The 14,636-nt window shown below is 46.8% G+C and overlaps 2 protein-coding genes across 2 annotated transcripts in view; one reads left to right on the top strand and one right to left on the bottom strand.

Annotated features, from left to right (window-relative positions):
• The window catches only part of LOC142560071 (1-phosphatidylinositol 4,5-bisphosphate phosphodiesterase delta-1-like), an 86,093-nt gene extending 76,836 nt beyond the window's left edge, over positions 1-9,257 (bottom strand). Inside the window, exon 1 of the mRNA XM_075671862.1 lies at positions 8,834-9,257. Coding sequence (XP_075527977.1) covers positions 8,834-8,888 — 55 coding nt within the window. The 5' untranslated portion in view covers positions 8,889-9,257. The remainder of the gene's footprint in view (positions 1-8,833) is intronic.
• Positions 9,258-12,085: 2,828 nt separating this feature from the next.
• Positions 12,086-14,636, top strand: part of LOC142560070 (uncharacterized) — a 39,026-nt gene continuing 36,475 nt past the window's right edge. Inside the window, exon 1 of the mRNA XM_075671861.1 lies at positions 12,086-12,212. Within this exon, the coding sequence (XP_075527976.1) occupies positions 12,133-12,212 (80 nt within the window). The 5' untranslated portion in view covers positions 12,086-12,132. The remainder of the gene's footprint in view (positions 12,213-14,636) is intronic.

Here is a 14,636-nt window from a genome sequence, read left to right as displayed (position 1 = left end):
TGACACTTAAGAACACGAACAATCAGAGTGACCTTACATCATGAAACCCGACGCATGATCATGCAGAGACCTATGAAAATCCGTCATTTTTTGCTTCAGGTTGAAGAGCAACGTGTGAAAAAGGCAATGTAAATAATTGCGCTGCGCATTTTTAGATTACTATACATGCATGCTATTCTCCGGCGTTCATTCACTGGCGGCGTTTTGTATATTTGACCAATTGAAACAGCGCTCATATGCTTTCATTCAATATTAGACGCAGGGAAAGTGTACATACATTACTATTTTGTTTTTTGACAGAAACATGCATCCGCAGGGTGATCAATTTCTGTCACAACCCGATAATATTTGTTCTTACACAGCCAATGAAAGGGTAATTAGTAAATTTTAGGTTCTACCGGCGGCCGTTGGAGGCAAGGCGCAACGGAAAATCGAAAAAAGAAACAAGTTGTTTGTCCTTCCTTTTTTTCAAAGCAGCTTGTTGTATTCGTCATTTTCAGCAGTTCTACTTTTGTTCTGACGCAAAATACCAGCCACCAACTTTTGTGTGCATATCCCTTTAAGGTAGGTTGTTCCCTTTCGCGCGATCTATGAAATAGCGAGACTTATGTACCCTGGAAGAGTTGTCGATTATCCTAGGAGCCCTCAACATTATGAAAGGAAAAAAAACCCATAATTGCGCTTAGGGGCGCGATCAGATATAGCTTTTCGAAAGCGCGTTCAGTTTGTGTTCTGTTTCGCCTTGCGCCATTGGTCTAGGCCGTGCTGAGTCGTCAGCCGCGCGCCTCAGGTGCTCGTACAGGGTCAGCGTATTTAGTGGAATCCCGTTAAGGTGAACTCAAAGGGGCGCTGAAAAATCTGTTTCTTATTAGGTTTGTTTTTTACAGAAGTCATCTGCGGAATTAAATATGTATTATTGTCCAATGTCGTTGCGGGAACAAAATGTCGCTTGCATTCGAGTGTGGCGCCATCTTGCGCTGCAGTCCATCTATTAATTTCTGACGTTCTGCGCTTCGAATTGGGGGCACATGACGTTCGAATTCACCACAAGCTTGACAGTGCAAACACGAGGATGATGGGTCAACTCCTGTCCTGCACCGTCAAGCTGTAGTTTGCGCTGACATTGTGCATATGCGATAAAAGGGGAGCTATTGCGTAATTGCTCCTTTTCGGCGTTATGCAAATGTGTTCGCTGTCACAGAAGCTGACACTTCACCAAGGCTGACAAAAAAAAAACATTCTTTGGTTTCATGCTGCTAGGAAAGATGCACTAAAGGATAAAGAATATTATTATGCATAAACGCAGCTAAGCCGTGTCAAGAAAATCTAAATAAATTCTGGGGTCTTATACACGTGACAAAGCCATGATCGGCTTATGAGGCACGCCGTAGTGTGGAATATCTCCGGGTTAATTTTGACCACCTAAGGTCGTTTAACGCGTGTAGCCAACTATGTGAACACGGGGCGTTTCTTCACGTCGCCACCCATCGAAATGCGGCCGCCGCGCCCCGGATCACACCCACGACCTTCGAGCTCATCAACGCCAACGCGGTTTTTCGACGTCAGGCCTGCCAGTGTCCGTGCCATCGTTTAGCTGTTTGTGTCCACGGAAACTCGCGTTTGCTTCTTGAATCTAGAATATTCGCTTTCGCCAAGTTTGCCGATCAGGGCCTCTAGCTCAACCGGGTTGTTAAAAAAAAAATTATGGGGTTTTACGTGCCAAAACCACTTTCTGATTATGAGGCACGCCGTAGTGGAGGACTCCGGAAATTTCGACCACCTGGGGTTCTTTAACGTGCACCTAAATCTAAATACCACGAGTGTTTTCGCATTTCGCCCCCATCGAAATGCGGCCGCCGTGGCCGGGATTCGATCCCGCGACCTCGTGCTCAGCAGCCCAACACCATAGCCACTGAGCAACCACGGCGGGTAACCGGGTTGCTGGCCTCAGTGCATGGCGGCCGCGAAATTTCGGCTTTGTCAAATTATATGGTTCGTGTTAGGCGATTTCTTTTGATTTTGACCTAAGAAAGGGAAAAAACAAAGAAATGTCCCCACTGTGTTTTCAACATGCAAAAAAGTCTGCTTAAGCGGCCGGGTTCGCCTTAACGGGAGTCTACTGCGTTCATTCTGAATGCGCTTAACCACACAATAGTTCACAAGAAAGCTTCCTCAGAAATGTTGACGTGTTATAGGTTAGGGTGTGCACAGCACGAATAGTCTTTACCTGGAAGCGTATTCGACGTTCTCACAACTGCACGTATACGTACCTCGTCGCTCATGTTCTCGCGAAGAAAGGACGCATACATTACACGGACCCAGAGAATGACCCACTTTTGCCAAATATAAGCGTATTACGTGAACATAAGCTCCCGCGGCTAGTGGCAATGGCAGATGGGCGGTGCTCACCTTACAGGCAGTGAACGCACATCCTGAAAATGTAAACAAGCGACCGCAGCTTTTACGTTTATTCCGCGCTTAACTTCGGGACTGCGACATGCTAGCCGGTACTCGGACATGGTGAGAGCCGTCTTAAGGATTATTCAGTGGCGCTCATCTAGAAGTGCTTGCGATTACTACGAGACAAAAAGGGGCGCCCGCAGGAAACCTATCTGATAACAACTCTGCGGTCTCAATAGGTCGCACGGCCGCGGCTTACGCGTGCGGCCGTGCGAAAAATTGCACATGTCGAGCATTTGTGTACAAATTTCGGTTTACACTGTGTGCGGTTCACACTGTGTACATGGTGCAAACCGAAATTTCCGCACCCGGGAGGACGCGTGCGGTGGTCTTCCGCATGGGTGCGGACGTGCGGAAAACTGCACATGTCGCGCACAGGTGCGCAAATTTCGGTTTGCACTGGGACCGCATGAACATCATAAACCAAAAATTTGTGCAAACGTGGGCAACATGTGCAGTTTTCCGCACGCGTGCGCAATGCCATGCGGGTTGAGCGCTAGTCGGCCTTAACCATCTCGCCACAGCCTCTTTGCGCAAGCTAATGATAACACTTTCATTAGGCGCTACCAAACAACGCATACTTTTTTGTTGGATTTCTGTGGGAACGGGGGGGGGGGGAGGGGGCAGGAGGGGAAGTTGCACCGGACCACAGTTCCAGGCCCTGCGTCTCCATGGTGTAAACGTTGATTGGGACGCGGTGCTTAGATTTGATTTCATGTTTCATTGCACTAGTAATTATATGGCACTTCAGCCGAATATTTGCTGTCGACGTCTCCGTGGTGTTCCGTATATATATATATATTTTTTTACATTTAACGCATGCTACATGTTTTTCTAAGCGAGGCAAGCAGGACAAAAACATTGTATTTAACCACCAAGGATGTTAAAGGAAGGTGCTTCTTGACTTAATTATTCCTCAAAATATTTCTTTAATTGAAGGGCGCACACTGAAGGAGAAATTTAATTCAGACCGCCTGCCTTTTATCTTAATTCTCCTGAGTTCATTAAAAAAAAGGGGCAAAACAATATTACGTCTCGCAATCTGCAAGTGGTGTAATTTCACTGGCGCAGCTAGGGGCAGCGTAGTGGCGCCTGTGCGATGCCATTGCAGGCTCCAGAAGGCGTATTAAAGCTTTCAAGGGTGCTATAAATTTTTGCTCACCCGCGTATATCGCATCCGCGTAGTCGCACCTACGTATAGTTAGAACACCGTCCGAGAAGTTCAAGCGCGAGGCTAAACCTCGCTATAGAGGGTGTCTCAGTAGGGTGTCAGAAGGGTGCATCAGCCCTATGGCGGCGAGTACTTCGCCCATCATATATTTGTAGTTTGTACTCATTATAAATAGACGTGATTTATACGTTACACGGAAAAAGAAATGTGGAGGGCTAGCTGTATGGGCGGACGTGATATCGCCGTGGCCTCCGAGATTGCTTGATCTCGGGGGCTGTAGGTTCGCGTATTCTGCTTGGAAATGAAGGATGCCACGGAGAGTACTTGTGTGTAGTTTGTAGCTACGTGAGAGCTCAGTAAACGAGGGAAAAAAGTACCACCTACAAGAGTGTAGCACGACATTACAAAAGCCAAACCAATACTGGTTTCTCAGAAACAAAGCTTCGCAGTTGAAGAAAAAGTCGAGAAACGAGTCGATTTCTAGTCCATTATTGTGGTAATTAGTTAAACCTATAGGCTATCGGATTGCAGTGCGAGGTGAAATCAATAGCCAACTCGATGCGCAGGATCTCCGTAACATAGCAAATCAGTATTATGGTAATTTAGCGCTAATTAATACACGAACACAAAGGAACAGTGCAGACAATGACGGGCGCTATAACCATGATTATAATGCTTGACCAACTAGCCCAACAGTCAGTCCTCTTGGAGCAAATTGATTCTGCGCGAAATTGAGAAATTTGATTCAGATATTTCTTTTTTTTTAGCAAAACTTCCTCCTCTTTGCGGATTTCTGCAGATCCGGGTTGTTACGGAAGTTGAATGCGTTCGGATATCTCTTAAGCGTAACGATTCTAGTCAATTGCACATATCGTTAACGCACAAGCGTCTGGGAATTTCTTCGTCCAATCGCTTTTTGCGATGTTCTGGTTTGAAGATCTGTTTCATAGTTTTGGCGCTTTCGTTCCTGCAACGTTTGAGCTACACTGAACGATATATACACTCGAAATTCCAATACACTACAGAGCATGAGTGTGCGAAAACTAATGGTGCGGCTAACATATTACCGAAAACGCGCTCTGTAACCACACTGCTATCCGGTGCATAAAACACAACCATTCTACGCTGACGTACTGTTGCACGATTATATAGATGCTACTCCTAGAAGCACTATTGGTGAAAACCACTGTTGAGTTTGCTCTACCCATAAAACGCAATAATATTACGATCAAACTGCGTTCAACAAATTTCCCCACTCTCATTTTTCGACTCGAACACACGTTGACAGCTTGTCTCTGCAGTAGGACAAAGAACAATACAAGGTCAGGAACGCAGGTAGAAAGGGGGTTACGATTGTGTCTGGAGAAAATATTGGGCACGGGCAGAAGCATTTCTTTTTCTTCTTTATGCAAAAGCTGTGCCTATATATAATGCATTTCCCAAAGCTTTTGTGCCACATAAGGTCACATGGAATGTGTTGTGCTCACTGACTCAGCATACGTTTCTCAATGTAGTTCATCAACTCCGTGCAAGACAACTGGCAAAGAAGAAATGCAAGAAATGCAGTATCATAAAATGCTCACAGTTGTACACGGCAACGATGTCGCATTTTCAGGATGACACCAGTTTCGGAATATTAAGTGCCAAAGTGTACAACAATATACATGGGCGTTCCAGTTACGCTTGTGCTTCGATGCCTAAAAGAGTGTTTTGTAAAAGAAAATTAAGTGGAAACACAGTGAATTTTTACCGCTAGTTTGATGGCACATATCTCGAAACCAATGTCGTGCTGAAAGTTCAATCCAAGCGGTTATGCCTTGTAAACGCAGCGGCTAGAATTCGTAAATCGCGATATGTGCCGAAAAGTTAACAAGTTAATTAGTGAATTTTTGTGAATTAGTTGATGGTGTGTTTTGATTTCTCGTGCATGATCACCTCCTTTAATAATCTACCTCTATGACTACAACTATACAATCTGTCGCAGGTGATTTTTGAAATCGCCGTAAAACTTAAAAATCGCCGCCCCTTATATTGCAGCGAATAAATAAGAGAACATATTTAAGCAAAATGGCAAAAACTTCTTTAGCGGGGAAGTATAGCAGAGAAGATTGCAGAGGGTATGGCAAAAGTCCCTGGGGCTATGGCACAATGCGCTAGCATCAAAGAAATTGGCCTTCGGAAAAGTCAACTTCAATCGAAGCTTTCGAAAGTGCTCTTTTAAAACGTTGTTGTTGATTCCTTTTCAACATCGTCTGCACACCGTCTTCTTCATTACGGCTTCTCACGGTGGTCAACATGTTCAATTATGTTATTTTTGCAGATATGCGCTCATGGGAAGCTATATTTGAGAAAGCTCGGGGACGCCGTCATCAACCTTAAGATTCGCAAGGTTCATGAAACAGAATCGACGTTGCCCTAACGGCAACCTTGCAATATGCAGGGTTGAGGCCGCCAACATGAACGCTTATCACCCCTGAAATCTACAGAGCTGAGGCAGAATCGCGAATGACGAAGTGTCACCAGCCTTGAAGTCCGCAAGGAAAAGGTGCTTTTACGACATGAAAAATTGCCATAACCTTCAAACACACAATCTCGAAGTGCGTTCATAAAATGAAAGAATTAGATCAGTGAAACTGAAAGTTTATCCGCCTTTACAGCGTCAAGGTGGAGGTATATTCATGCGCGTTGTCATCATTTACCTACGAAATGGCCACGCGTTCCCTTTGAGCTTTCGTGCTAGGTTTGGTCGGTCAAAAACCCTCGCTTTCGTATTTTATACCACACATACTTGTCAGTGCTTTTGGAACCACGGCTCATGTGGCTGACATTCTGATTCCACACACCGCCTATTCCTAATTAAGAGAGCAGTCGCATTACATGTGGGTCAAACATGGGAATCAGTTATTATACGCAGCAATCAGTTCGTGATCAACGACGCGTCTACAAATCAAGCTCCGTAGAACGACTGTCGATGAGAGGTTTATCAAATGGTGAACTGAGCTCTGCCCGTGCTACAGATAGGTGACGGCTCGAAAATTGACATCCGGTCATGTATCCAAACTCCTTGTGCACTTAACACAACGTCGCCCTTCGCTTTGCCTTCCAAAGCGAGAAACCCTTACAAACAAAAATAAACATTCTGATCGCTTGGTTGATTGATCGCATTCCCTTTGCGCAGCACATATGTATTACACCCATCTCTGCTTTTTTCGAATCAGGCGCGGTATTTTCGGTTGATCACTTTGCGTGACGTCGCGTCCAACGTGACGCTTCACGGGAGCGACTGGCATCCAGTCCGCTGTATTATCCAATCAACGATCGCTGAAAGCGACAGCTCCAGAAGAGATCCACCGAAAATGCTACCCCTAATTTTCTATTAAAATCATGTCGATAGCACATGTGCTTAGTGGTATCGTGAGAGCATGCGTAGACCTCTTGCAACTCTTCATATTGCAGACGTAAATTTCACTCGCTTTAAACCGCCGCAAAATCATGCTCCTGTGGTCACAATTACAATTACATGCGCAGCGGTGGTTATTGTGTTGCGGGATAGCCAGCCTTGTGTATTTGCCCGGCAAGTGTTCCGTCTGTGTACATAGATGACTAGCACTGGCGTCCTCCTAGACGCCATATTGGTGGATCATGACGGCGACAAGCTGCATCCGTGACGTCATGTGCAAGCTGTCCATAATCGCCGGTCTTTCGCCAAACGCGCATCAACTCGGTGTCTCGACGCGCGGAAGACGTTCACTGTAAGCGCGGTAGGCCTCTTTTCCTGGTTACTGCGTGCCTTACGGGAAAACTACGTCTTGAAAGACAGAGTGTGGGAGGACCCCCATTCTGTAGACGGCAAAAAGTAAACGTCGGCCTTTCCTCTTCGAACTGCAAGTGCAACCCGACGAAATGTTCCACATCACCGCGATTTAACCGCATAAGGCACAGAGCGGGGTAGTGGATCGTGCAGCTTGCAACATGCATGCTTGATTGCAGGCGGAGACCATTCTGACTGGAAACGGGAAGGTGACTTCTTCGCGAGTAAGCCCTTTGAGCACACAGGGTCGATGCGAAATTTTACAGAGCATCCGCCGATTGCATCCTTTCGTGCAATGCAGGTGCTTCTCACGGCTCTCCATCCGTTGTAGTGTTGGATGGCAGCGGAGAGCGCGAGGCTAATGGGCACCCTGGTCCACGAGTGTGCACAACACTCGGTTTCGTTGTTGTGGCGTAATCCGCTGCGCATCACGGAAAACACGAGAACAGGCTGGGGAGACGATCACGCAGCGTTGGCATCCAAGACTTCTTCTGCAGAGCGCGCGAAACGCGTTTTCATTGTTGCTGCTTAATAACTGCACACAGAGGGAGGTATGTGCTACATCAGAGCCGGTGATCCTAGTACACCGTTAAGAAATCATAACTACCCATTTCCCCACAGAATACTGGCAGGCATGCCAGTGACGACTTCTCTAATTGTGCTTCCTGCGATCTCTGAGCTGTACAGTGAGCTATAACCCTGATCCCATGCTGCAACCTTCCGCTCCCCACCACTGCATCCCACCTTAGGTACAGTCGGCGTCATAAGTTTACGGATCAGGCGACGTGCGGAGCTTAAAATTTCCGTACCCTGGGCCCATCATGATGTTTGGATTTCAAGCTTGCATGCAACTAGACCATGCGAATAACGTGGAGTTTGTACAGCTTCACTGGCTACGGTCAAAATTTCCCGGAAGATTAACGTTTCCTTAACTCCTGCAGTCCTTTGAACTTTTGACACCGACTGTATACTATGATGGTAAACGTGGGGAAATTTTTGGAAATTTGAGAAAACTGCTTTGACTATTTTTCATGCTCGGGACGCCAGTGGCTATAATTAGTTCTACCCACACGTTCATGTTTTCAGCTTTAAGAAAGCGCTTTTTGACAGCTGCGAAACTAGAGTGATCACTACCGTTTAAAGCAAAGTGAACCGTCCTTCGGTGCCTACGCTCAGACCCTAGTAGCCCGGGCGACTTCAACAACGCCTATCGCGGTTCTCATCGACCCTACGCCGCAATAGGCACAAACGCCTTCAACCCTTCGGCGAGACTGCGCGGTTCGTGAAATGAAACGTTTGAGCGATCCGTCCCTCCACTGATTGAGGGGCGTGTTTTGCGGGCTTCGCAGCATCGCGAGCGACGCGGCGTTATGTGAACACACGCATCTCACCTGCGTTCAACGTCGGAGTGTCGCAGCACTCGGGCGTGCTGCAAGATGAATCCATAGCCGACGATCACAGCTCTAGGGCCTAGGAACGCACACTTGAGCGCATTCGCACACACGCACAAATGTACGCTCGCTTGGATGCCGGAGTTAAAGTCACTTGGATGCCGGAGTCGAAGTCCCAGCTGCCGCTGATCCTGCAGCTCGCCGCCCTTTTATTGCATTTTTCATTCTTCTCTCTCGGTGCGACAGGATCTCCAGGCGGGCAATACCGCCGGCCGAAGGAAGGGAACTCGCGCACAGGCGTGCGGTCTTGTCACCGCTCCCTATTGTTGGCAGCAAGCAGCAGCCGGGGGCATCCTGCAATCGGAGTCCGCAAGGCGGCGGCACAGCTGCAGGTCACCTGATAAGACGAGGGCGCCCTGCCTTAGCTAAATCGGTGCAGTACTGTGGATGCTGGGAGCTCGCTTACGTAGATGGGACGAGCGAACGCTCTCCGGTGCACGCTATTGTGCAACGGCCGTGCTGTCTGCTTTCGACGACGATTAGCAGACGACGCTGCGAAACTCACCGCGAGACATGGACAGCTCTTTCACGTCGCATCCTCAGAAAGGTGCGACGGTGCTAACGTTGTCACCTGTGCTTGCCTTCGCCAGTACTGGCATGTAACGGAGCGACGAAATGAAAAATCTGTGCTTGTTGAATGGGTCACGACGCCTCCCTATCGCGCGTTCCACTATCACGCGTCGAAAACGCTCTAAACGAGTTCTGATAAGAGTGCTTATCGTGCAGTAAAGGTCTGCCGGAACCTAGTATAGGAGAAAAAAAAAGCGGGTAAGCAAGAAATGTCAACACAACAAACGCCAGGCACCAAGACAAACAATACAGACTCTGCCTGCGCGTACCCACAGGATCGCGTGAATGACGTCACAACGCTCTTTCTTACAAATATTCTCCGGGGGAGTTGTCTGCGTTCGAGTAGCACGCACGTTACTCTGGAAACCGAAATCGTCGCAATCCAATGGAAACATTATCGTGAGTGTACAGCGCGAACTTTAGGCGAGGGACGTAGACGTGACAAGGGCAGGCCCTGTCTTCGGTAGTTAATGTTTTTCATATCGCTCTTTCACTCCGCTGTGTGTCAGTTCGACGTATAAGATAATAAAACCTAAATTATTAGTCCGCGCTTGCGGTTGTCTTGTCTACATCTTTGTTTAGCCTTCGCGCTGTACGCTCACGATAATGGATCACCAACTAGCCCTATCATCAGCTAATGTGCCAAGTGAAGAGCCACACGACTGTGGCGCTGCAATAGTGCTTTAGCTTAACTTAGCATACCGGCTTCAAAAATTGGGGTGTATTCATGCTGCAGTGTCGAATCGGGGCTTGGATATGCTCTGTACAGCTTTCACGTAACTGCGTAATTTTTGTCATCTACAGACGTGACATCGGTCGCCTTTGTGCAGAGATGTCTTCCTTCTTTCGCGATCCGTGTATTGTTCAGCACATTATCATGACGAGTGATAGTGTGTCATATTGGACATTTTCTTGGAAAGAAAGTGGACATGTGGAGACGGCAACGCGTGATGAAATAAGCCTTATCTTCGAGAGTGGAAATAGAGACTCCTTTAGGCGGAGCTACTTCGCTGAGGCATGAAAAACGAGAAAGTGGGCTAAAGTGAGGAAAAGTTCCAGACGTGGCCTGCATATACCGTCTATATGAAGGCTGCTAAACTAATTTTATTAGTATCCACTGCCTACTAAATTTAGCTGCTCCACCTCATTTTCTGTTTCTTTCATTCGTCCATAAAAGATGTGCTGACTAGCTTTGATCGAGCATCGTGAACAGCCATTCTTTTTTATCTATTGATATTCAAAAATTCTCAAACCAGCTTTGTGGAAAGGGTATATAATTAATAAAAAAGTAAAACGCAAGTTCACCTAATAAATTTAAGTGTTCGTGCCGTAGGGTTGACAATAGTCCCGATGGGTTTTGATGTGGCTCATGCTGAGCGCGCACCCAGGAGGGCTGTATATATTATGAATGCCGTGAGTGAACTGTTCTCTCGTTCTGCTCATATTTTACCCCAGTGCCCCAGTGGAGGGCAGCCAAACGGGCTAAGCCTCGTTAACCTTCCTGTATCACTTTTCCATCTGTAGGCTGTCAAAGTATTTTTTTTTTTTTTTGGTTGGGTAACTGTTGGCAGATACATTTGCTTTGACCGCGCAGTTTAGCGATTTGCTGATGCGGTTTAACTTTTCGAAGCGACACGCCTACTATGACAGACACAGTTACGGAGGGCGTCCGATAATATTCGGGCACCTGGGATAGTTTAATGCTTATCGTAATCTCAGCGTACACAGTAAACTAATTTACACCCTTAAGAGAGCATGAGGGTGTAAATCGGTCTACAACATCAACGCTTCTATCCAAAAAAAAAAAAAAAAGAAAAAGGTGTAAGGGTGCGAGTTATAAACCGGTGTAAACCCCTATGCACACTTGAGGCTGTAAATTAGTTTACGGCGTAGACGGAGAGTTCCTGCTGCGTCGGAATGCAGCTGTGGCGGCCGGAAGTCGAACCCGCGACCTCGTGCTCAGCAGTGGAACTGCGTAGTCACTGAACCATCGCAGCAGGCATCCGGCCAAAGACTTTGACGAACTTTGGCACGTGGGAGATCAACGTGAGAGTTACGAATGTACACAAAATAATTTGTTTTGGTCTTGTGGATGCATCATGTACGCAAAGAAAAGTGCAGACCTTGGGCGCTGCTCTAGACGTCGCCACGTTCAGCTGTGAACGTTGCCGAATTCCGCAATACTTGCGTGCAAACGCAAGTGGAGCACGCAAACGCTGTTTGGGCGAGATCGGAGCGGTCAAGACGGTGAGTTCCACGATATTACAGAGTTAGGCGGTGTCCAGGAAGCAGATCTTGTTATAGTGTTACGTTAGGTCTGGGCTCCTCGGCTCCCTTGCTCCCCCTTATGTTGTTTTCGCCGCATGACTCTCGCGTCTCCTGATATCTGGCTGTCCCGCCTGGCTCGGGTGTTGTGGTTGCAGGATAGTAGAGCAGTTGCAGGGGCTCTTGTTTAAACTAGGTAGTGTATTATCCAAGTGTAGGAGATTACAGCGACTTTCTTTGTTGTATAAGCTGCGCATGAGCCATGTTTTCAGCTTTCTTTTATGGCATGATGTTTATTTAAAACAGTGTGTTATTTTAAATTACAGTGCTCTGACATTGTGCTGTCTTTCAGCTGCTGTCATTGTGGACAAAGAGGGTGAAGGATACCTCAAGCCATAATTTGAATGGCGCTTCCCCTCCGCCTCCTGTTATTCTGTGCCGTGACGAAGAAAACAAATCAATCAAACAATCAATCATACAAAAGGTTTGTTGACGGTGGCAATACGTTGTGTCGCTATACGGATCCAATGCTAGCGCGTTACGTACTGTGGACAGTTATCGTGAGATGGATTCCGCCACAACTTTTTAAAATTATTGTTACTATTATCTGTATTATCTGTATTCAAGCAGATGTTATCGGTGACTGTTAGATGGCGCTGGCTACTTCCCTTAATGCATAGATTTACCCCACCGAAAATATGTAAACGTTTCAAACAGTTTGAATTTTGGGAATTTGTTCAGGAACACTTGCTGTGTATTTGTCACAGAAGAGGTAGTTTTTATCATCGAAGATATTATCATGCCGTCTTCGGCCACTGACCCCGCATTGAAATTGCTATAGTTGGCCAATATCTCTGCTCTCGAACGCGTCCTAGTCGCTGCAGCGAAGACTAAATAGGGTTGTTTGCTTCTGCAACTCCGAAATCAGATAACGCGATAAGCACTGTTACCAAGAGTAAAAATCGAGAAAAATTCCGTCAGTCATAAAAAAAAAGCATTTTCTCGCTCTGGAGAGATGACGACAGAGGCGACTTATACCCCCGTCACACGGGAAGATTTAATAAACGAGAAGAAAGGGGGCTAACCGAGGGGCCCGGTTTTTATTAGTCATATCATTAGAAGCCAACAAACACTGACACCAAGGACAACATAGGGGAAGTGCGCACAAGTAAGGGGAAGTATGCACAAGTAATTTCCCCTATGTTGTCCTTGGTGTCAGTGTTTGTTGGCTCCTTATGGGAAGATTTAATGTCATTCGAATCTAATGGCATTCGCATATAATCCCACTAATTGGGATTAACACGGGAAAATTTAACGTGATTAGAATGGAATGACACTTGCCATCGAACGAGTTAGGGGAACTCATTCGATCTCGAACCGAATGTATACGCTATTGACCTCCGATAGACAACAGCGACACGCAACGCGAAAAATTAATGCGTGCATCAGCAAAGCCGGAAGATATTTTTTTTTAGACTTATAGAAAGGAATAATTATTTTTGCCGCGATGATGTTTTCACCACGGGCTGTGCTCAAGCGCTATTACTCTTTGCTTCAGGAGTCTGTTGCGGCGGTCGGCCATATTGGATGTGTTGATCGAAGTGCTTTTAGTTGTGAATAATTGGCCTCGAAATGTTTTCGTCAGTTTTAAAAGTACTCGCAGAAGTTCTTAAACACGTTTAATAGGCACAAAATTTCTTTGAATTTGGCAAATTTTGTTCCAGATTCTCATTGCTGTCATTTGTGAATGCCATTATATTTTACTGTGTAGCACCGCAAGAGACCGAATGGCATTCGATGCATCGAATGCTATTCGATTCGAATGACAATAAATCTTCCCGTGTGACGGGGGTATTATTTTAGAAAGACGCTGGTTCTCCGGGTTGAAAGACGCGTGCCCTTTCCACTACCCTCCCTCTATTTCTGTTACAGTTGCTACATTTCATAAGCAGACGCACACACAAAACAAGAAATTATTCGGCGCACGACGTTGAAGCAAACCGCTTGATGAGGAAACTCGGAAATGTGCTTGTGGAACTGGAACGACCCCGGGCATAATAAAACTACTCCGAACTAAGCAATGAGCCAGACGCAAATAAGGGTTTACCCACAAGTGCGACGAAATTCTCTGCGGCGCAAATAGGAGGCTCAAGACACGAGACGTTCGAGTCCGAACAGCGAGGAACAAATTTCCGGCTCGGTTTTGACGTGGGCGCCGGCCGGCAGTGCGAACTCGCCGAATTTCATCGACGTCTCGCAAAACAAGCCCTTCCTTCGTCGAATGCGGCAGTGGGGGAACAGCTGCGCCAAAATGCGCCGAGCGCGGTCCTTTTGTGCCATCCTGCGCCAAAACGGCATTTTAGCGGGAAATTGCGCCGAGCCTGCGCCAAAGCATGCATAAGAGCGAAACCCTCCTTCCGTCGATGCTTCGCAGCTAGGAAAACTGAAATCAAAACGCTATCATCATCATCATGATAGAAGGAAGGCCCGTCCATAGTTTCCCGTAGGAGTCCTGTTCGTCATTCGTGCATCGTTTTCTGACGGACTTGCAATGTGGCGCCGCTGTGACGTCTTGCTGACGCTTCATTTCGGTGTTGATCGAACACGCGTGGTACCGCGAAGTTTGCCGAAGGAGGATGGTTACATTCTAGGATTAAAGTTAACCTCTTTAGATGTTTATGGGTGATGGCGGGGCTTTGGTAAATAGCCGCTGCGATCAGAATGGCAAGTGGTGCATAGTTAAGAACGGTATATTACAGCGAATGAGGTCGAATGTGGTACACCGCGAGAGCCGGCACTTTGTTGGGCGCCGCCATGTTCGTTGACGCATAACTTTTGCGTCGAGTTTGCGTCGCTGCGCTATTTCGGTGAAATAGCGTTGCCGACGCGAACGCAAAGCCCTATTTGC

Source organism: Dermacentor variabilis, chromosome 10 (genome assembly GCF_050947875.1).
Source record: "Dermacentor variabilis isolate Ectoservices chromosome 10, ASM5094787v1, whole genome shotgun sequence".
NCBI lineage: Eukaryota > Metazoa > Arthropoda > Arachnida > Ixodida > Ixodidae > Dermacentor > Dermacentor variabilis.
Note: the sequence above shows the minus strand (reverse complement) of the source record. Positions and strands in the feature narration are given on the sequence as shown.